The following is a 24,069-nucleotide window of genomic DNA, read 5'->3' as shown; positions in this document are numbered from 1 at the left end:
TTTCAAGTTTGTTAAAGAAAAGAGTACAATTTTGTTAGGGGATGAAAAATGATTAAGCAAAGTGGGATAAATATACTTGTAGTATAAGTTAGCAAAAATTCCTAGTGAAATCTGAATTTATCTCGAATATGAGAAATGTACTTCCGAAAAAGTATCCATAATATAAAATTATGCATCTGTTTTCCCATTAACTTCCCCTATGTAATTACTGTAGCATCCACTATAGTGAAAAGGAGAAAAAAAATGTTTTTATTTAATAAATATAACTTTATTTTGAGGTTTTAACATTTAATTCTTACATCTAAATATACTGGGTCCTAAATACCCTCTTGCCAACACATCCATTTATCATCTTTCCACACCTATTCTTGATATGTGTAAATTTTACTTGGAAGATTCTTATGAGATTTGTCATAATAAAAATTACCTTTCATGATTAAATCTTTTATTTCTTCCAGGGTGGAAAAAGGAAGGAAATTAACATTCACTAACTACCTACTAAGCACTATATACACTACCTTATTCAAACCCAAAAGGGAATATTACTGAAATAGCCCCTGCCTCTGTTACCATCAGAGAACTTTTAAGAGGGGAAATGACTGTATAGGAAGGAATTCTTAATCTGAGATCCATAAATAGCATATTCATTCACCCACTCATTCATTCATTCACTTACTCAACACATTTCTACTGAGAAACTACTATAGGTCCAAGCAGTATTCCAAGTACCTGGAATACAGTGGTGAACAAAAGAGATAAAAATCCCTGCTCTCACAAAGCTTACATTTCAGTAGAGAGGAGACAAATAATAAACATAATAATAAATAAAATATATAAAGCATGTTAAATAGTAAGTACTGTGTCTAATGTAAAGCAGGAAAGGGGGAAAGGGAGTGCTGGAGGTGGGAGAATTCAAATTCCAAAGAGTGACAAGGGAGGGTCTTGCTGAGAAGACAACAGGAATAGTGATGAGGTGGGGGAACTGGCCGTGTGGATTAGGGAAGAGTATTCTAAGTAGAGGGAACTACACTTTGGACATTTATTCTTTATGTTGATGAAATGTTACCTTTTATAATGGTGTTTCCTTTTTATAGTTGAAGCTTGGGTCAGAACCCTCAATCTGAAGCTTCAGGGCTTGTTTAAGGCTTAATTCCGTCTCTGAGGAAGGATATCCTTCCAGCACTTCCTGATGCCCTCTATCCTGTACTGTTCGTGGGACTGAAACCCTACCAAGAAAAACCTGGTTGCTCTGAAGATGATAATTTGGATTTGTCATTATTCCGTTTCTCTTCTTCTGTTCCCCACTTTGTTGGTGAATAAGAAACTGCTGTTGCGATCGACCGATTTCTTGCTGAGCTGAAGGTATAATTTTGCACTGCGATTCTGCTGGCATCTGTTTAGATGGTGCACTAGTCCCAGATTTGGCTGTAGGTCCTCTTTTATCAAACTGAGTCATTTCATATTCTAGAACCTTTGGTTGTGAAGAATTATTTTGTTTAGCTTTTTTCCCAGCTGACCCAGATTTGCTGGCATTTTCTGATTTCCCCCCTTTATTTGTTTTAGTTGACTTCAAACTGGGCTTTACTTGACTCCACTCAAACTCACTGCTCGGTGAATGATGGCTTTGTCCCAAGGACTGTGTTGTGGAAGACGGGGAAACAATTGACTGTCGACTTCTACTGCGCGGCAACGAATGCTGCTGAATTTGTTCTGTAAATGACAAGCTGTGAAAGCTGTCAATTGGCACTGTTTGAGCCGTTGCTGTAGATGAAGTAGTTCTCAAAGATGAATTTTTTGAGCTTTTCAGGGAATTATTTGACAATGACGACTTCTGCCGATCAACTGTCGAGTCCGGCGATTCTGAAGGAGAACTGAATGCGTGAGCTGGCCCATTCGGTAACCCGCGCAGCGAAGGCTGCACGTCCCCTCCACCAGTACTGCCAGAGCTATTTGATTTAATTGTTAATGACTGCATTTTTGAAGACACTGACTGTAGAGGCTTTTGCTCCATTGTGTGGACAGGGGATGGAGAACAGCCATTCAAACTGGATGCACCATATTTTTCTAATAATTTAATTATTTGAGAATGTCCATTTTTGGCTGCAACACGCATAGCAGTGCGTCCAAATTGATCGGCATGGTTTGGATCAGCACCGTGCTCTAATAAAACCTGCACAACATCAATGTGCCCTTCCTGGGCCGCAATGCAGAGCGCAGTTGCACCTTGATTACAGGTATGGTCCACCATGGCGCCATGCTCGATCAGAAGCTGCACCACTTTTACATGGCCCTGCCAGGCTGCAGACTGCAGAGCAGAGCGCTTTTCATTGTCTGCAGCGTTGACGTCAGCATGGTAGGTGATCAGAACCTGCACCATTTCCAAATGGCCTTGCCAGCAGGAAACATGAAGTGCTGTCCTTCCTTCAGCATCACTTGCTTCTACATTTGCACCATTTTCTAAAAAATATTCAGCCATTGTAAGTTGGTTTTCTAAGGCCAAAATATAAAGTGTAGGCCTACCATCAGCATCTTTGTAGTTCACATCAGCTCCGTGGCTAAAAAGTAATTCAACAATGTCCCTGTGTCCTTCTAATGCAGCAACCCGCAGTGCATTTCTTCCATCATAACCTCTGTGATCAATGTTGGATTTGTTTTCCAATAATACTTGAACACAATCATAATGACCCTCTTGCGAAGCTAATATGAAAGGTATCCGCCCATCATTATCGATTTCATTTGTTCTAGCACCTTGTTCAATAAGTGCTTCACATATTAATCTGTGACCTTCGAAAGCTGCCATGTGCAAAGGTGTCCATCCAGCATCATCCCTGTGATTTTCATCTAACCCCCTATCCAGTAGAGTACGTACTACTTCAACATTTCCTTGGGCTGAAGCTATGCTGAGGACTGTCCTCCCTTCACTGTCAATGCTGTCCACAGCTGCACCCCAAAACAGAAGTGTGTTTACAACCGAAGCATGACCCATAGAAGCTGCTGCTAACAGGGGTGTACGACCATTGTTATCTGTGTGGTCGACATCTGCTCCCCCCTCTAGAAGCAAGTCAACTACATCGACGTGTCCTTCATAGGCAGCCACGAGCAGTGGAGTCATGCCATCTTTATCACAATGATCCACTTCAGCACCTCGATCGATTAAAAGGCTAACAACCGATGCATGTCCTTTACTTGCAGGAACACAAAGTGCAGCCACAGAGAGTGCGGTCCTGCCATCGACATCCTCGTGATTCACTTCTGCTCCGTGGTCCAGTAGGTGTTCCACAATCTCTCTATGTCCCATGTAGGCTGCTGCTATCAAAGCAGTTCGACCTTCATTATCAGCTTTGTTGACTTCAGCACCATGTTGTAGCAAGTTCAGTACAATATCCTCATGTCCTCCCCAGGCTGCTGCTCTCAAAGCTGTTCGGCTATCAGCATCTGCACAATCCACTTTGACGCCAGCATAAAGTAGTGCAGAAACGACCTCAGTGTGACCACCCCAAGCAGCGGATCTTAATGCTGTCCAGCCATCCTGATCAGTATGATTAATATTTGCTCCACAACCAATCAAACAATTAACCACCTTGGTATGTCCTTGTCTAGCAGCTAGGGTAAGTGGTGTGTGCCCATGAGCATCTTCTATCTCTAAATCTGCTCCCCTAGAGACGAGTAAATTCACTACATCAAGGTTGCCACTGTAAGCAGCATTAGCCAGTAATGTTCTCCCATTTGAATCACACTGATTTACTGATGCTCCATTATCTAATAATGTCCGAATGGAATCCTCTCTTTCTAAGGCTTGTCGGACTATGCATGATGTGCGATCATCTTCACTGTTGACATGAGCACCAGCTTTCACCAACAGCTGTAGCACTTCTTGCTCCTTGGGTATTAGTGTAGACAGGGAGTCTCTGACAGGTGTACCATTCCATATCATCCACAGAGCTAACTCAGCTGTCTCTAACTGTAAGTTTGAATTAATTAAGTGCAATGCAAATTCTTGTGCTTCCAATGGTGTTAAATTCTTGGCTTGACAGGTATAACTCATAGCCAACATTCGGTGTCCTTCTGCTGCATTGCATAAATACTTCTGAGTGCAGTGTTTCACATCCAGAAGCCACTCTGCAAAACTATAGTGAAACAGTATTTTAGTATCTCCTAGTCCATCAACAAGAAGTTTGGAGAGGACATCTAACTTGCGCTGAAAGTCTTCCAAGCTTAATGACATACTTTTGGTCCATACTGCATGATATAATTCCGTTATGGTCAGAGGTCGGCAGGCTGCAAGAATCACATTCAAAATAGGCTGAACCTTTGCAAACTGTTTTCTTACGAAAAGTCTCTGACACAGCCAGAGATACAGACCATTTAGAGTTCCTGGGATGTCACGAATCTCTCTTAACATAATAAAATTTTCTACAACTCCATCGAGAACTCGTTCTAGATAAAGAAAGCATCCGCTGCTCTTAATGTGCAGTTGATTTAACATCTCTGCTGTTTCTTTTGTGAGGTGTTGTCGCAAAGCTTCTTCTTGATCTAAGCGATGAAGAATGTACTGCTGAACATCCTTAACGATATATGCCTTCCGAAGGTCATCTAAACTTATTTTTCGAAAACCTAAGGACAAAAAAGTAGATGTCAGTTGAAAGTGATTATCAAAGTTGCCATATATTCAAAGAGAATGTCTTCAACATGTGACAGACTGAGAAGCAAATAAATCAATAATAAGTCAATTAATACTAATAAACCAGTCAATAGATATCTAGAAGTATATGAATCAGTTTTCTTTTCCTTCTGGAAAAACACACTGATGGCAGATAAATGATTTCATTTTCCTATCCACAAATGGAACTATTTCTTATTCGTTAGTGGCTCAATGCTCCTCTCAACTTCCATGATAAGAGATACTAAACTGAGCATTAGACATCTTACATACATAGCCAAGCACATCGGGAAGATTTTCTGATCCCCCAAATGATTAGGAAAAAAAGTTGCAGGAGACATAAATAAGGTTTGTTTGTTTTTGTAAGCTGATCTTTTCCATGTGAAAAATTTACATATTTCTATCCACATAACTGAAGGTACACTAGTCTTAATTATGGAATTGAATATTTGCATACAGTTAGAATATCACCTGTCACTGCCTTTAAATTACATTATTTTACATGTTACCAAATTAAAATAATTAAATCTTAGATTGTCAATAAACAGCTTGAACCTGAAGATGCAATTTGGTCAAATTATGCTAACAAAATTTCAGCACTGTGAAAATAAAGCAACTTAATAAACTTCAAACCAACCTAAAACCATACTAGTTACAGCTATTCAAAACTCACTTAAAGTTCTTTAAAGGAAACCATAATATCATCTTCCGAAGGGAGATGATATCCTGTTTTATAGACATGGATATACTAGACAACTGTGTAATTCATCTTCCAGAAGAAAAAACTGCTAAGTGAATGAACTCTCTTAAGAGGAATAAATCTAGAAATTCAGCAAAGATTAGTGATGGTCAATTATACTGAGTAAAATACTCTTACTCAATTGAATAAAACAAATGTATATATAACTTACTATATGCCGGGTACTATGTGAGGAGATGAGACTTTCACTTTGTGGTAAGAAGTCAGTGAGGACCAAGGCAGATCCGCATTCTGAAAGACTATTCTAACATCACTAAAGACGAACAGGTGGACTCAACACTAGAGGCAAAACCTCTTATAGAGGCTGTGATAAAGTCTACATAAGAATCACTAGGACTTCTCTGGTGGCGCAGTAGTTAAGAATCAGCCTGCCAATGCAGGGGACACGGGTTCGAGCCCTGGTCCAGGAAGATCCCACGTGCCGTGGAGCAACTAAGCCCGTGCGCCACAACTACTGAGCCTGCGCTCTAGAGCCCATGTGCCACAACTACTGAAGCCCGCACGCCTAGAGCCTGTGCTCCGCAACAAGAGAAGCCACCGCAATGAGAAGCCCGCGCACCGCAACAAAGAGTAGCCCCCTCTCACCACAACTAGAGAAAGCCCGTGTGCAGCAACGAAGACCCAATGCAGACAAAAAATAAATAAATAAATAAATAAATTTTTAAAACAAGGGGTGGTGGTGGTGAGATGAATTGGGAGATTGGGACTGACATATATACACTAATATGTATAAAATAGATAACTAATAGCCTGCTGTATAAAAAAATAATAATAAAATAAAATTCAAAGAACAAAAAAGAATCACTGAAAACCTCAACAACCAAAGCAGTAGCAGCAACAGATAAAAATAAAAGTTGGATCTGGACATTACTAGTAAGAGCTAGATTACGTAGAGCTTAGTAAGTGTGGAGAAGGAAAGCGAACAGGAGTCAAAGTTGACATTCATTTGTGGTGTGGCCAAAAGCATGGAAAAAGAGACCACTAAAGGACAAGTAACAGGTTTGGAGAGAAAGTTGATAAATTCAGTTTTGTGACACTAATCTTGAATTACTTAGATGAAATGGACAAATTTATTGAAAAACACAACCTACCAAGAATGACACATGAAGAAATAACAAATTGCATACCTCTAAATCTATATAAAATGGAATCTGTAATTATATATATTTACATACATTCAATTGATTGATTAAACATATAACTGATTAGTCTCAACAGAATTAATTTCAAATGATAAATTTTAATTACAAAAAAAGACACTCCTGATCTGAAGAATTTAAAACATGCCTAGAAGTGTATAACATTCTACATTTATCAGTGATATGAGATAACTTGCCTCCAAACCTTTTTTGTGTGTTCATTTGCTTTTGACTTTATAAATTCATTAAAACAATTTAAGCTGGAAAACACCTGGCATGTTGCTAATAAAAAGGATTTTAAAAAATAATAACTACCACCTATGTTGTACAGTGTTTTAAAGTTTCCGAAGTGATCTTGAAGATAATGATTGGCATGAAAGATCATATTGCCTATTATGAATAAATATCTGTAATTTAAACCTACGTAACTAAGATATCATGATTGAAACTTGAGGTAATTAAGACAGAATCTAGGCTAACCCTCCACAGTAACAGGTTTGGTTCTTGGTTTGGTTCTGAAAGAAATATAAGAGATCAACATTTATTGAGAGTCAATTATTTTTAAAGCAGCACTTCCAGTACTTATCATACATAACACTTCTTATGTCAAGCCTGTGAGATAAGTTGCACCTGCCAATTCTAATTTGGAATGCATACATCTCAATTCAAAATCCATATATTTCATTAAAACATCAGTAGAAAGCAGAAACATGTAGGACATAATATAAGGAACGCTGAAAAAATTTTTTAATAAGTGAAAAAAATGCTATGTTCATGGACAGAATGAAAGCATATTTTAAATGTCAAACTTTTACTAAATTTAACCAAATGTAATAATTTTTTGTTTACATCATTGGTAGTTCTAATTTTTAAAAAGCTATTCAAGTCAATCTAGTGGAATAAAAGTAAAAACACATATTTTAGAATAATATTGATGGCAAAGATGACTGGGAAGTAACCGTACAAGAAAATTTAAAATATTAAACCAATGTGACAGTTGCATAAAAATGCCAACAGACAGTTTAGAAGAGCAGACAGATGGTTTAGAAATACATCAATAACACACACACAAACATATATGCACATATGCCTACACTTAAGATAAAAGAAGCACTGACAACTAGTGGTACAGGGAGTTAATAAACAGTGCTGAGAAGATCTGTGATTTGATAAAGTATCCAGGTAAGAGTCTTATTTCACACCATTCGGTAGAATATATAAGAATAAAAATCACTAAATGTAAAAATAAGAATATACAATAGTAAAGGACAATACATTAGAGTGAATATAATGGACTTCAAAAGAATTACTAGTTTTAAGAAGCTGAAGAAAATAGTTGCAAAGAATAAAAAAATATGAAATAAAAGCCCTCTTAATAATCAATAAGAATATCACTAACTCCCTGGAGGAAACCTAGGTAAAGGTGAGAAAGTAATAATTCAAAGGAAAAAAAAGAGACAAATTGATAAATTAAGCATAAGGGGGAAGGATTCAATAGTAAATAAGAAGTATAAATAAAAATGAGATACTATTTTTCACACACTAAATCTGCAAATATGAAAATATACAATTCAATACTGGTGGAAGTTCCGAGAAACCAACACTCTCAGGTAGAAATATATGACATATATCTTTCGAAAGCAACTTGAAAATATGTATTCATAACTTTAGTAATATTCTTCAACGTTTACTCCCAAATTCCAAACCTATCATCAACGGAGATGTGATCTGATGCTTATTACAGCTCAGCATTTTTAATAATCAACAACATTTGAGAAGGAGTATGGTAAGAGAACAAGACCATATTCAGTTCCTCCGTACTTCTTCTTGGTTCACTGCTTTTTCCACCAAGACATGGTTCAAAGAAACACAAATTCATTTATTTGCTTTGTTCCAAGCTCTGATCTAGATGTTGAGGAGATACAGTGGTGGACAAGACAAGCAAATTTCCTGTTCTTATGGAGGCTGTATCTCAGTGGAGGAGACACCCAAGTAAGAAAACAAATGTAAAATGTAAACAGTTTTAAACAGTAATAAGACATAGGAAGAAAAGTGTGTGACTAAGTAGTTGAGGTGGCAAAAATAGAAATCGGATAGAAAAATACGGAGAAGCCTGCAGGAGACTGGTATTTGAGAAGAGATAGAAATGTTAAGACAGTAAGAAGTTCAGGAGAAGGTCATTCCAGTCAGAGGGAACATCAAGCACAAGCCCCTAAAGCAGAAAATGCAGATCTGAAAATAACAAATGTGAACTGACGAAAACATAGAGAAAAAGGGAAATCTCATGTGTTGCTGGCAGGAGCATAAATTATTTCAAGCACACTAGATAGCAATTTGGCAAAATTAACTAAAGCTCAAAATGTACACACTCTATTCTCTAGTAATTCTGTCTAGGTTTGTAATGTAAACCTTTAGCGCACGTGCACAAGATGTGTTCGAGTACGTTCATGAAGCATTTTTTGTAATATGAAAAACTGAAATAATTAAATGTCCATGAATAGGATAATGGAAAAACTGGAGATTTATTCATGGGAAGGAATAATATACAGCAGTTAAAACCAATGAACTGGGTTTATAAGTAGTAATAGGAATAGGGCTCAAAAACAATGCTATAAAACAAAAGGATACAGTGATAATAATAATAATAGCAGCAATACACTTATGAAGCACTTATTATGTACTAGGCATTGTTCTAAGTGCTTCACATGTAATTTGTCATTTAGACTCACAAAAACTCTGTGGGGAAAGTAATAGGAATGTGTAATCCTCATTTTATAGATAAGGGCACTGAGGCACAGGTCATATTGGTAAGCTGCATAAGGTCACATAGCCAGTAAATGGGAATAGCTAGGATGGTGTATGCAGTGTTTCATTTATGTGAACTATAAAAATATACAGAATACAAATATGAGTTGAAAGGACAGAAAATAAACTAATAATACTGGTTGTCTCAAATGAAGAAGGGAAAGAAATGGGATGACACAGACCAAAAGGGGCTTTAACTTTACCTGGACCTGACATACTAAGAGCTACATTAAGTATTAGCTGTTATCCTGTTAATCCCCCAACTTTTATCAACTAGATTTTCAATAACAACAGAACAGAATAGTATAATGGAAATCAAATCAAAAGTGCTGTTATTAGTTAGTAGCAAGGGAATCTAAAAGAGGGAATAAATCTGGTTAAAGGAAACCATTTTAACAAATTAGTAGGGTTTCACCATTCTGTAAAATGTATAGAACTATTTACAAGTGATGTGGCTAATTAACCAATAACTTAATTATCTCTCCAATTACACTATAAATCCTGTGAGCGGTCCTTGTTTTATGCTCCTTTTATTTCCCATAGCACAAAGAAAAAAAGGGCTTTACATAATCTAATAGGAGTAACCACAACTTTATTGTGGTAGTAAAAAAAGAAAAGTAAAAAAGTAGAGTCGGGAAACAAGAAAAGTAAAGGAAAAAAACCTGATCAGGTACTTTTATACATTGTATAGATTGTTTTCTCACACATCAGAAAAGGGTTAAAAAAAGGATCTACTTCAAGAGGTGTCCTAAATGGCTGTTGACTCTGTCTCTCCTCTTAAACAAGGAAAAATGTCTTAGAGAAACTGCCACTGATTTTTAAATAGGCATATTCACTACTCTCAGTCTAGTTAGAAGAAATACCATAAGCTGATCAGGACACATCAGCATTAAAAATGCAGCCCTACAGATACAAAGCAGCTACTATGGCATGAAATACTCGTAACCTTTACTAAAGATGCTAGATAAAGAATATTGAAAAAAACAAAAGGTACTATTAAATGATCTTAAAATATTCTATGGCTTGTTTTTAATACAACTTTTAAAAAGTACAGTTGAAAACAGCTGATAGAACAGATAGAACAGCTGACAGAATAGCAGAAGCAATGACCAGATTTTCAACTGAGTACTCTCCTCTAAGAAAGAAACACATGTATTTTTTTTTTTAAATCCTAATGTGATTTTTTTTTAAATTTTATTTATTTATTTATTTATTTATTTATTTATGGCTGTGTTGGGTCTTCGTTTCTGTGCGAGGGCTTTCTCTAGTTGTGGCAAGTGGGGGCCACTCTTCATCGCGGTGCGCGGGTCTCTCACTATCGCGGCCTCTCTTGTTGCGGAGCACAGGCTCCAGACGCGCAGGCTCAGCAATTGTGGCTCAGGGGCCCAGTCGCTCCGCGGCATGTGGGATCTTCCCAGACCAGGGCTCGAACCCGTGTCTCCTGCATTGGCAGGCGGATTCTCAACCACTGCGCCACCAGGGAAGCCCCACATGTATTATTTAGTTCATCAATGAAAAACATTTGAAGACGGCAGGAATTACGCTTACCGGTAAACATTTTAGTAACAGCTTTGCTCTGTTTTCGGGCAGAACAGAGAAGTAATAGCCATGGTGGAAAGAACTCGTGGTGACCAGCTAAAAGCTCTGCCACAGTCCCAGATAAGCTGGTAGACGTCTGTTCACCTTCGGTAACATTACATCCTTCATCCACAGAATCCACAAGCAGATAGAGGCTTTGCTGGGGAGGCTTCATTCCCAAAAGAGGGAGCAGAACACACCTGTAAAACACATCCATATGAGCATTTTGAATGTTATTGGCTATGATATTAAGGTTTATTATCCAAACACTAGAATTATGGGTTATAAATATTGTTTTAAGAAAAAAATTAATGTTTTAGAATAAAACTATTGTACAAGTTTCAATTCCTTACTTTAATGAGAATACTGGTCCTAAATAGTTCACATTTCCAATAACAACATTTTCCACAATAAAGTGTGTGTGTGTGTGTATTATTGATTCAGCATTCTTAAGAAGGGCAGTAGGAACCTGAAACAAGATTTCACTATTCCTTTCCTGAAATTTTTATCAATAATAAAAGCTTGAATTGTTTATAACGAAGCTAAAAAGTATTGGAAAGGAAAAAGAAACTGGGGATCACTTCAGTAATAGAAAAGATATCAAGAGTTCTCTAGAATTTAGAAGATTTTATCATCATGTCTCTCACAAAATGACTGCACTTCATCTAGCTTGTCATACACAAGTTGTATTTTAAAAGACTTTTCAAAGATAAACTACAGTCTAGATTCCATTTGATGTATGCTCAAATTTCAATGTAAAGAATAAATTATTAGGTTTAATCCCACTGCAGAACACATTTCCTACTCAGATAATTTATACTGAAGTTGAATGCAACTTTTTCATAACTGAAACAATACTCATTCATTTTCAACAAATATTTACATGAGCATTCCATGTGCTGAATGAGGTACTGAAAGATACAATGGTGAAGAGGACAGAATCCATCTAATTATGAACACCAGAAATGTGCAGATAATCCTTTCTACAGCTCTCTTCTTAATCTTTCAATCCTGATAGCAACCAAGATCCAATGTATCACTAAGTCCTGTCAATACTTCTTTATAAAAGTCTTCAAACCCACCCTGGTCTGTATCATCACCCTACTCCAAACTGCTGTCGTCTCGTTCACCCAGGAACCACACTAATCTACATGCCTCCAGCCACTCCCTCCAGAGCTCCTACTGCAGCAGATCAAACTTTGCACAATGTTCCTCCAGCCATACTAGCTTTTTCCATGACTTTTACTAGATACAATTACTCAAGGGCCTTTTGGTTTGCAGTCTCCTCTGCCTGGTCTGTGCTTCCCTTCTCTCTTCATGTGATTAACTCCTCCTTGGTCTTCAATGGTAAGCTTGAGAGTCACTGTCTCAAAACCGAGACCCTATAATGTGCTTTCACAACATCAAGTATTTCTCTTTCACAGCATTATCAGGTTTGTAATGTTAAACTTACTTAATGTCATTAATTCTTATTTCTCTCTTTAGAATTAAGCATCAAAAGAACAGGGACTATGTCAGTCTTGCTCATGAGTATAACCCCAGAACCTAGCATAGTGTTGTACCCATAGGAGATCCCATAGGAAGTAAAGACTTCACACTGTTGTAGCCTAGAATGGAAAACAAATAACTTCAATGTAGGCTGCTCAGTGCTACCAAAAAAAGCAGTAAAATTACTAACACAGTGGATAAGAAATGATCAACTCAAGGGAAGTAGATAAGAAAGGCAGAAAATGTCAGGGAAACATTCAAATATTAGGTGCTCAGGATGAACTAAGTTTTGAAGGATCAATTAAAATTCTCCAGGAATAGTAATAAATTTGCAATAAATTTTACAATAAAGGGAAGGCAGGGCCATCCTGGCAGAAGGAATGTTATAAATTTAGGAAAATTTACTTTATTGTACCTTATGTATATAGTTCCTCTACTATGAGAACAAAGAAGATTGACGAAAAACCAGTGCTATATATTTACCTACATATATACATATACAGTATATATATATATTTCTATATATAGTACATATAAAATATACTATCATAATATACTATAGTAATATCCTATAATCAGTGCCACTTGAGAGAGACCATAACCTTAACCACTTTTTTTTTTAAATTTTATTTATTTATTTATTTATTTTTGGCTGCGTTGGGTCTCCGTTGCTATGCACGGGCTTTCTCTAGTTGCAGCAAGCGGGGGCTACTCTTCGTTGCAGTGCGCAGGCTTCTCATTTCAGTGGCTTCTCTTGTTGCAAAGCACGGGCTCTAGGTGTGCAGGCTTCAGTAGTTGCAGCACGTGGGCTCAGTAGTTGTGGCACACAGGCTTAGTTGCTCCGCGGCATGTGGGATCTTCCCGGACCAGGGCTCGAACCCGTGTCGCCTACATTGGCAGGTGGATTCTTAACCACTGCGCCACCAGGGAAGCCCTCACCTAACCTATTTTTGATCAGGATAGGGTAGGGGGAGAGGTCAGCAAAGTTAGGAGAGGAGCTTAGTCAGGAGAAAGTTCTAGAGTAAGGCAACAGACACAGGAAAAAAAAATCTAGTTAAGGCAATAGGACGTGCACAGGCTGGGGGAAGAGAAAGACCAGTGAACAACATACCGAAGAAAATTACTAAAAGAGTAAATGCTGGGCCTTACAAACTTTATTTTGAAATGTGAACTCTGACCTAAGGGTACTAAGGAGCCAGTGAAGTACTTTAAGCATGGAACTGATATGTTTATATCTGTGTTTAGAACGATAACTGGCTACAGTTGAAGGAAAGCCTGAAACAGAGTAAGTCTAGAAGGAAAGAGTGTGATAGGAGGCCACTGCTCAGAATTTAAGGGGAAAAAAAAGAAAAAACAATCTCCATCCTGAACTACTGTTACCAAGGCCATCACTGCTAACTTTAATTCAGTGCTTTATTGCATTTAAGTACTTCACATTTGCATCAACTCACTTGATTCTCACATTAAGTCTTTAAGATGGGTACTACTGTAATACCCATTTCCAGATGAGGAAAACAAGGCACACGAGGAGAAGTCACTTATCCAAAGCTCAAGGAAGGGATTGAAGTTCAGGGTCTGGCTCTAGAACCTACACAAGGGTAGACCATTCAGCCTGGTTTGCCTAGGACTTTACCAGTTTTAAGCATCAAGTGCTGAGAACCAGTCATTTCTCCTCCCTGTCCATGCCCTCCACGCCCCACTCCTGGGCAAACCAGGATGGTCAGTCACCCCCTAATCTACACTCTTATCCATGATGGTCTACTGTCTATCTAAAAGCAATGTTATAAATAAGGTAGTAAGCAGCAGGGTCAGAATGAAGTAGACAGATCTGAGGGAAATTTGGTGGGTGAAATTGATAGGATTTGATGATTATTTCCATTCTTTTGCTTACTCCAGGTTGTGTGTTCTTCTTTTCCTAGTTCCGTATAATACAAACTGAAATCATTGTTTCATACTTCTAATATAATCCTTTAATGTCATGAATTTCCCTCAAGTATTTTCACTATCATCCAATTCAAAATAATTTCCCTTTGATTTCTTCTTTGAAACAGGTTACTGAGAAGTGAGTGGTATAGTTTTTAAATATTTGGGGACCTCCCAGGTATTTTATGTTCCTGTGTTACCATTATTTAAATTTAATTGTGATCAAATAACATACTTTGTATAACTTGCACACCTTTAAATTTATTAAGCGTTGTTCTATGGTCCAGAATGTCTAACTTAGTAAACGTTTGAGCATTTGAAAAGACTGTGTGTGCTATTGTTGGATGGACTGTTCTATAAATGTCAATTAGGTCAAGTGGTGATAGTGTTGTTCAATTGTTCTATATACAACTGACCCTTGAGCAACTTGGGGGTTAGGGGCACCGAGCCCCTGTGCAGTTAAAAATCAGCATACTGCTTGGAGAGGGTGTGGAGAAAAGGGAACCCTCTTGCACTGTTGGTGGGAATGTAAATTGATACAGCCTCAATGGAGAACAGTATGGAGGTTCCTTAAAAAACTAAAAATAGAATTACCATACGATCCAGCAATCCCACTACTGGGCATATACCCAGAGAAAACCATAATTCAAAAAGACACATGCACCCCAATGTTCATTGCAGCACTATTTACAATAGCCAGGTCATGGAAGCAACCTAAATGCCCATCAACAGACAAATGGATAAAGAAGATGTGGTACATATATACAATGGAATATTACTCAGCCATAAAAAGGAATGAAATTGGGTCATTTGCAGAGACATGGATGGATCTAGACTGTCATACAGAGTGAAGTCAGAAGAAGAACAAATATCGTATATTAACGCATATATGTGGAACCTAGAAAAATGGTACAGATGAACCAGTTTGCAGGGCAGAAATAGAGACACAGATGTAGAGAACAAACATATGGACACCAAGGGGGGAAAGTGGTGGGGAGTGAGGGTGGTGGTGTGATGAATTGGACAATTGGGATTGACATATATACACTAATACGTATAAAATGGATAACTAATAAGAACCTGCTGTATAAAAAAATAAATATAATAAAATAAAAAAAAAAAAAATCAGCATACTGCTATCTCTGCCTCAAAAACAAAGGAACCCAAGGGCAGTAAGCTAAAACAGTCAGGTATATATTTTTTCATTTTTTAAAAATTAAGCTATATGTCTCTTTATATGTATTTGTCTTAGGCAACATATAATTAGATCTTGCATTTTTATCTAATCAAACTGCCATTTATATTAGGGTATTTACCATTTACATTTAATGTGATTATTCATATGATTCAGTTTAAATTTACTATATTCTTATACATACCATTTTAAAATATACAAGTATATCTGTAGGATATATTATTAGGATTAGAGTTGCTAGGTTAAGGGGCATATCTGGGTATATCTTCACAGATATTGTCAAAATACCATCTAGAAATTATATAAATATATCCTCCCAACAGTTGCGTAAGAGTGCCTGTTTCCCTAGCCCCTCCATTATAGCAATTAACGTTATTTTCCACAGATATGCAGAAAATGGCATCATTATGCTTTTAATTGACATTTCCTTATCATGAGGTCAATCTTATTTACAAATGTCTAGGAGTTATATTTCTTTTTCTTTAAACTATGTCTTCATATCCTTTATCCATTTTCCAAAAGATTAATGTTTCTCTTTTTTGGAGAGTATTAAGAAAATGATTTTGTTGCTAATATTTTCCATCATTTGTTACTTTTCTTTTGACTTTTTAAGGGTTTTTTTTTTTTGAAATGTACAATTTCTCTGTTGTTTTACTTTTATATAACATATCAGTCTTTTTTCTTTTACGAACTCTGAGTTTTATATGTTAACATATCAGTCTTTTTTCTTTTATGAATTCTGAGTTTTATATGTTTCATTTCTGAGGGGACTTCCCTACTCTAAAGGTTAAAAAAAACATTTCCTCACGTTTTCTTCAAAAGCTTTGAAAATTTTATTTTTTAATCACATTAGTTTTGACATAAGATGTGAACTAGGTTTCCAATTTTTTTCCCCACATGGCTCCACAGTTATCCCCAAACTATTTACTAAATTATCTTTCTCTTATTGGCTTGATTTGAAATATCTCTCTTTTCACAGAGTAAATCCCCATATATATTTTGGCTAAGTTTCATCTCATTCTGTTATCTCACCATCTCTTTTCCAAGCATTTATATCTCTGCTTCATGCAACTGTTTAAGTCAGGCAATTGCTCATTAATTATGTTTTCATTTAAGACAATATGTTTGGCTACGGTTTTCTTTTTGTTCCATGGCAATATTTTTCTGGTGAGCATTTCTGGTGCTGTTTTTTTTTTTTTTTTTTTTTTTTTTTTTGGGAGGAAGAGTAAAATGTAGAGCTTTATTATGCCTTCAAACTTAAGTTGTTATTCACTTAAAATACTTAAAAATATAAGATTTTTTTTTTACTAGATCTTTATTAGAGTATAATTGCTTCACAATACTGTGTTAGTTTCTGATGCACAACAAAGCAAATCAGCCATGTGCATACACATGTCGCCATATCCCCTCCCTCCCATCCTCCCTATCCCACCCCTCTAGGTCATCGCAAAACACCAAGCCAATTTCCATGTACTATGCTGCTGCTTCCCACCAGCCAACTATTTTACATTCAGTAGTGTATATATGTCGATGCTACTCTCACTTCACCCCAGCTTCGCCCTCCCACCCCACATCCTCAAGTCCATTCTCTATGTCTACCTCTTTATTCCTGCCCTGCAACTAGGTTCATCAGTACCATTTTTTTTTTAATTCCATATATATGTGTTAGCATATGGTATTTGTTTTTCTCTTTCTGACTTACTTCACTCTGTATGACAGACTCTAGGTCCATCCACCTCATTACAAATAACTCAATTTCATTTCTTTTTATGGCTGAGTAACATTCCATTGTATATATGTGCCTTCTTTATCCATTACCAAAACCAGAAAAAGATATCACAGAAAAAGAAAATTATAGACCAATATCACTGATGAACATAGATGCAAAAATCCTCAACAAAACACTAGCAAACAGAAGCCAACAGCACATTAAAAGGATCATACACCATGATCAAGTGGGATTTATCCCAGGGATGCAAGGATTCTTCAATATACGCAAATCAATCAATGTGATACACCATATTAACAAATTGAAGGAGAAAAACCATATGATCATCTCAATAGATGCAGAAAAAGCTTTTGACACAATTCAACACCCATTTATGATAAAAACTCTCCAGAAAATGGGCAATAGAGGGAACTACCTCAACAGAATAAAGGCCATATATGACAAACCCACAGCAAGCATCATACTCAATGGTGAAAAACTAAAAGCATTTCCACTAAGATCAGGAACAACACAAGGATGTCTGCTCTCGCCACTCTTATTCAACAGTTTTGGAAGTCCTAGTCTGGTGCTGTTTTTAGACCCCTTCTCCCTACTGTTTTTGAGATATATTTTTACACATCTTTTGACAGCTCTTCAGTAAGATAACTTCTTTCTGTATCAGCAATTGCAGGTTAGTGTGTCCAGTGTCCAGGCTTCTAAGAATCTCCTTATGACTCAGAGTTATGGGCATGAACAACTTCTTTGCGCTTCTACTTCTCCCCAACCAATTAAGATGAGAAGCTGTGGGGATGTACACAAGGAGGCCTTTCTCACCACAACCCCCTCGCCATTACCCCCAAATGTCTGACTCTTGCACATAGCTCATCTGGGTGACTCATTCTTCCCAGCCCTCTTTGTTCTTCCTTTCTGCTTCACTGGGTCCAGGGAAACTTCTAGCATAAGTCTATAACCTGTCTCCATGGTTCCAAATGAGGGTCTTTATGCTCTTGACGATGTTCAGGGTATACATTTATTTCAGAGAATAAATGTTGTGTCAGTTTTGTCTGCATCTCAGTTTGATATTAACTTCCACATTTAACTTGAGGCTGGGGTTTACAGGCCTCTCATAGTTTCACTTTCTTGCTATTAGACTATTTCCCAGGCCTTAGTCAGTCATGTTAAAACCAGAAGCCAAACTATGGCTTTAAAAATGTTGAGTAATTTTTTCTAGCCTTGACCTCACCTCTAAACTCCAAACTGTCTACTACCATCTCCATGTGGATGTCGTACGGGCATCTCAAATTTAACATGTTTAAAGAAGCATTCTCTCTCAATTTACCCCCCAAATAAGTTCCTCCCCACCCGTCTTCCCCATGTCAATTAGTGGTATCCCATCACCCCCCTAGTTTCTTAAGTCAAAATCCTAGGACTAATTCCTGAGTCCTCCCTTTTATTCCAGCCACTGTCCCCCTTTCAGTCCTAACCCCAAGCTTTCCTCCAGTCAGGGCCTATGTACTTGGTACTCCCTCTGCCTAGAAAGCTTCCCCAGGCCAAACTTCTCTTCCTTCAGATTTCAACACAAAGTTTACCCCGAAGAGGTTTTCCTTGGTCACCGTGTCTTAAATGGCCTTCATCGTGTATTACTGTTCCTCTAACAACTCATCCTGTTTTCTTTGTAGTGTTGATCCCATCCTCAAAGTAATTTATTGCATTATCTCGTGTACTGCTTTCACTGTAAGGCTGGGGTGAAGCTCCTCCACTTCCATGCTGCCTCCCCCGGGATGGCGCCCGTCCTGTGCACTGCTAGATTCCCAGCACTCAAAACCATTATTTGCACATCACAAACAGTAAAATTTGCTTCATGAATGAATGGTAATTAATAGGAAAATTGCTACTCTGAAACACTAGATAAAAAACTTTCTAGACTCAGAATTCCCATATTCAGTTCCCTTTCATTTATTCCAACAAAAGCACCATATGGGGATACCTACATCACCAAGTGACACACAGATCCATATCTCTACCAGATTACATTTTATCATTTTATAAATGACAATCCCATCAAAGCATACACACACAAAGCAAGAGTGCTTTAGAAGTCTAAAACAGATTTTCCTGTTTGTGAATATGTATGTATATATTATCTTCAAAATGAGATAATGTAATAGTATTAGACTATCACATTCATACAAAGATAACCACCATCTTTAAAAACAGCAGTGTGCCACAGGGTTTTACCTTTGTAGATACATGTTATTAAATGTCTTACATTTCTTAGGTACATTATTAAAATTCAGGCAATATATATTACATTCTTAATACTTTTATGAATTTAAAGTCCTTGAGCTAGCTTTCCCCCCATTTTCAATTCTATGTTGAAAATAAGCACCGGCAGCATCATGCTTCTGTAGCTGGCCTTCTGATTTTCCGGCAGAAAGGCAGCTAAAAGACCATTAGGGCAATTCTGAAATGAAATCTATTCTTTTTTTTTTTTTTTTTTAATACAGTGAATTTACCTACTACCTCTTTCTCAAGAGGCTAATTAACTTTTTTTTTTTTTGAGGGGTGCTCTAGATCAGTACTTTTTAAAAAAAATTTTATTTATTTATTTATTTATGGCTGTGCTGGGTCTTCGTTTCTGTGCGAGGGCTTTCTCTAGTTGCGGCGAGCGGGGGCCACTCTTCATCGCGGTGCACGGGCCTCTCACTGTCGCGGCCTCTCTTGTTGCGGAGCACAGGCTCCAGACGCGCAGGCTCAGTAGTTGTGGCTCACGGGCCTAGTTGCTCTGCAGCATGTGGGATCTTCCCAGACCAGGGCTCGAACCAGTGTCCCCTGCATTGGCAGGCAGATTCTCAACCACTGCGCCACCAGGGAAGCCCGAGGCTAATTAACTTTTAAAAGCTCCTACAAGTATTATAAGGAGTATACTATTAGACAAATACTACATGTACAATAGTTTCTTAAGGTTTTCACTGTTGAACATTGAGTTTCATCTCATTCTCTGGCTCACACCCTCAGGTGTAGAGAACTAGTTAAGAGTCTCCCTCGCAGTCTTACAACAAAATAAGCCAGGCAAACTGCAAGTTCAAGACTTTTCATGAACCCATGAGAGTGCTTAGGTCACAGGGCAACCAACTAGCCCAAAATCTAAGGTGACACAGACATCTGCAGGCAGACACAGAACGCAAGCACTTACTTACCTGGGGCAGATGCACCTGGACACTGGAAAACAAACTGAATAAAAATAGGCAAAAGACCTGAACAGACACCTCACCAAAGAAGCTACAGATGGCAGGTAAGCATATGAAAAGAAGTTCAACATCACATGTCATTAGGGAATTGCAAATTAAGACAAGCTGCTACATATAAGCTAGAATGGCCAAAATCCAAGCACTGACAATACCAAATACTGGCAAGGATGTGGAGCAACAGGAACTCTCATTCGTTGCTGGCGGGAATGCAAAATGGTATACAGCAAGTTTGGAAGACAGTTTGGCAGTTTCACAGAAAACTACACATACTCTTCCCATACAAAACAGCAATTGTGTCCCTGGTATTTACCTAAATGAACTGAAAAGGTATGTCCATGAAAACACCTGCACACATGGTGTATGTAACAGTTTTATTCAAAACTGCCAAACTTTGGAAGCAACCAAGATGTCCTTCAGTAGGTGAATGTTAATAAACTATGGTACATCCAGACAATGGAAAATCATTCAGCACTAAAAAGAAATGAGCTATCAGGCCATGAAAAGACATGGAGGAATCAAATGTATATTACCCAGTGAAAAAAGCCAATATGAAAAGGCTACATACGGTATGATTCTGATTGTCAAACATTCTTAAGGCAAAACTATGGAAATGGTAAAAAGATCAGTGGTTGCCCGAGGTTACGAGGAGGGAGTGATGAATAGGCAGAGCATAGAGGATTTTTAGGGCAGTAAAACTACTGTGTATGATACAATAATAGTGGATACATGTTATTATATATTTCTTAAAACCCATAGGATGTACAACACCAAGAGAGAACACTAATGTCAACTATGGACTTTGGGTGATAATGATGTGTCAATGCAGGTTCATCAGTTATAACAAATGCACCACTGTGATGCAGGATGTCGATAGTGGAGGAGGCTGTGTGTGTGCAGGGATGGGAATAAATGGAAACTCTCTACACGTTCCCCTTAAGAGCAGTGAACCTAAAAAAATAAAGTCTGTAAATTAAAAAAAATAGTATGGTATTTGCAAAAGACAGACACATGAAAGTCTAGAAACAGACCAGTATAAATACAGGAATCTAATTTTTCACAAAGTTGCAAAGGGAATTCAATTGAGAAAGTTTTTTCAACCAAAAAAAATTATACATAATATTACCAGATTACCCACTTTGAATTCTGCAGTCTAAAATCTCACTACTATCTGGTGAAATTTAGCATCAAAATATTATACATTTGAAGTTTACCTAGAAGGGTAATCCTAAATACCTAACACTTTCCAAAACCATCTGGAAGTACAATGCTGACAAACTGGCCCGTCATTTTATTAATGAAATGATTAAATTCTTTCGAAAGGCTATGCTTTAAAATAAAAGTTTTTTAAAAAGATGAGAAGCAAGTAGAAAAACTAAATCACTAATAATTCTTACTTAATATACCTTGTCTTAGGAAAACAAACACAGGTTTTACTTTTCTCTTTTTCTCCTGTTTCATTAAGATATATAATTGACATATTACATTGTATTAAGTTTAAGGTATACAACACATATATGTACATATTGTAAAATGTTACCACAATAAGCTTAGTTAATACCCATCATCTCACAGTTAATAATTTTTTTCCTTGTGACGAGAACTTTTAAGATCTAGTCTCCTAGCACCCTTCAAATATACAACACAGTATTGCTAACTATAGTTGCCATGCTGTACATTACACCTCTTATAACTGGAAGTTTGTACCTTTCAACCACCTTCACCTAATGCCCCCACCTCCTAACCCCTGCCTCTGGGAACTGCAAAGCTGATCTCCATTTCAATGAGTTGGGTTTTTTAGATTCCAAACACAAGTGAAATCATACAGCATTTGTCTTTCTATGTCTGACTTATTTGACTCAGCATAATGCCCTCAAGAGCTATCCATGTTGCCACAAATGGCAGAATTTCCTTCTTTTACTATGGCTGAATTATGTGTATATATGCGTATCAAAATTTCTTTATCAATTTATCTAAGTCAATGGACACTTAGGTTGTTTCCCTATTTTCTTAGGAATGAAATTACCCTCCAGTAAATTAAAGCATGTAAAAATGTGGAACAGGGTATAAGATACCTCAAACCAGTTAGGGATCAAATTTATATACTCAATAAAAAAAATCTAATAAGTACAATTGATAATTAAAATCAGGTCAGGAGCTTGGCCAAAATGTAGGGTAAAATTTCTCTCTAAACTTTGACCAAGATATTGGTGTAACTTCATGCTTTTATGAACTGTTTCCCCTTTGCTAAAATATAGCAGGGAATGATGGAATATAAAAACAAAATGAAATAAGAAAAACATAACCAGAGTCAAAGATAAAATAAACATTTCAAAGTATCAGAAACAGAAAAGAAGCATAATGCTGTGAGTGAACCAAAAACTTCAGCTTGTCAAACAAGTCTGCAATGGCAGCCTGGGGATTAGATGGTGGAAGTAAAAGGGGCGAGGTAGTAGTCCTGCCTCTACGAATAGGACTCAGATTCACTGTTTGAAACTAGGGGCTGGAACAGGGGCTCTCCTTATTACTAATGAAAGAAGGAAACAAAAAGCACAGACTACCGCCTAGGGCTATGGCTTTTAAGCAGCAGCAGGGAGGGCAAAAAATCAGCCTCCATGGAGACAGGAACTGAACCTAAAATGATCATGGGTCAGTGACTAAATCTACAAAATCACTTGTATCGGCTTGGAGTGCGAGCTTCGTATCTCAATTATTGGTCCTCATCCTAGACTGCACTGAGGGTGGGGAGTGGTGGAAGCAATCGGCAATCAGAGCAAGGAAAGCAGAGGTAGAAGTGGTGAACCAAACAGGAGAGTGAAAAAAAAATTACAAAATTTATAGCGCTCAGAGAGAAAGCAGCAAACTCAACAATCAGAATACGTGTTCATGTCCAAATCAAAGTAACTTATAAAACTGCCAAAGAATGTGAAGAAAATGTAGTTGTGATATTCAGATAAATAAAAGAGGGAATAAAATCCATTTTTTAAGAAAGGAATTATTTAACAAGCAAAGCCACAAATCAAATAAAACTGGAGAGAACCAGAGAAATCTTCCTCATAGGGACTTCCACTGCCAGATAAAATGCAGTAGGTGGCAGCAGCCCAAAACTCCCGCTGCAATAGCTAGAAAAAAAATGTTATCCGTTACAAAATTTACATTTTTAAAGATATGAGAAAGCTGTTGAAGCAAGAGAACAAAATGAATTAGAACTCCAGAGGATGGGAGTTGATCCAAAATGAGCAAAACAAAAACAAAAAACCAAACCACCTGCTGCTTTCTCCTCAGGGGTCATTTGCTGATTTGAGGCATATAGTGATTTTAAGTATAGACTGAGAATCAGGCTTGGGCCACCCTGAGGGACTCTACCAGAGGAATAAAATCAGCACAACTTGCAGAGGTCAGCTATGTCTCTTTCAGAGAAAGTGCAAATCTGAGGTGTCCCTAACAAGAGGCTGATTTTCTCCAAGGTACATTTGCTAAATTCTGGGTTGTATCTAAAAAGCTGGGGAACTAGGATGAGTGTGTCTAAAAGCCAGCAGGAAATCTCCCATAGTCTGTATGTTGA

General features: G+C 37.4%; 1 protein-coding gene across 4 annotated transcripts in view; it reads right to left on the bottom strand.

Annotated features, from left to right (window-relative positions):
- Nucleotides 1-776: 776 nt before the first annotated feature.
- Nucleotides 777-24,069, bottom strand: part of ANKRD50 (ankyrin repeat domain containing 50) — a 39,450-nt gene continuing 16,157 nt past the window's right edge. For all 4 annotated transcript variants that reach the window (XM_061191995.1, XM_061191998.1, XM_061191996.1 and 1 more), the window contains exons 3-4: nucleotides 10,913-11,142; nucleotides 777-4,614 (exon numbers count right to left, since the gene is read on the bottom strand). In XM_061191995.1, the coding sequence (XP_061047978.1) occupies nucleotides 1,070-4,614; nucleotides 10,913-11,142 (3,775 nt within the window). In that variant the 3' untranslated portion in view covers nucleotides 777-1,069. The remainder of the gene's footprint in view (nucleotides 4,615-10,912; nucleotides 11,143-24,069) is intronic.

The sequence above is a fragment of the Eubalaena glacialis genome, chromosome 5 (assembly GCF_028564815.1).
Source record: "Eubalaena glacialis isolate mEubGla1 chromosome 5, mEubGla1.1.hap2.+ XY, whole genome shotgun sequence".
In the NCBI taxonomy this organism is placed as follows: domain Eukaryota; kingdom Metazoa; phylum Chordata; class Mammalia; order Artiodactyla; family Balaenidae; genus Eubalaena; species Eubalaena glacialis.
Note: the sequence above shows the minus strand (reverse complement) of the source record. Positions and strands in the feature narration are given on the sequence as shown.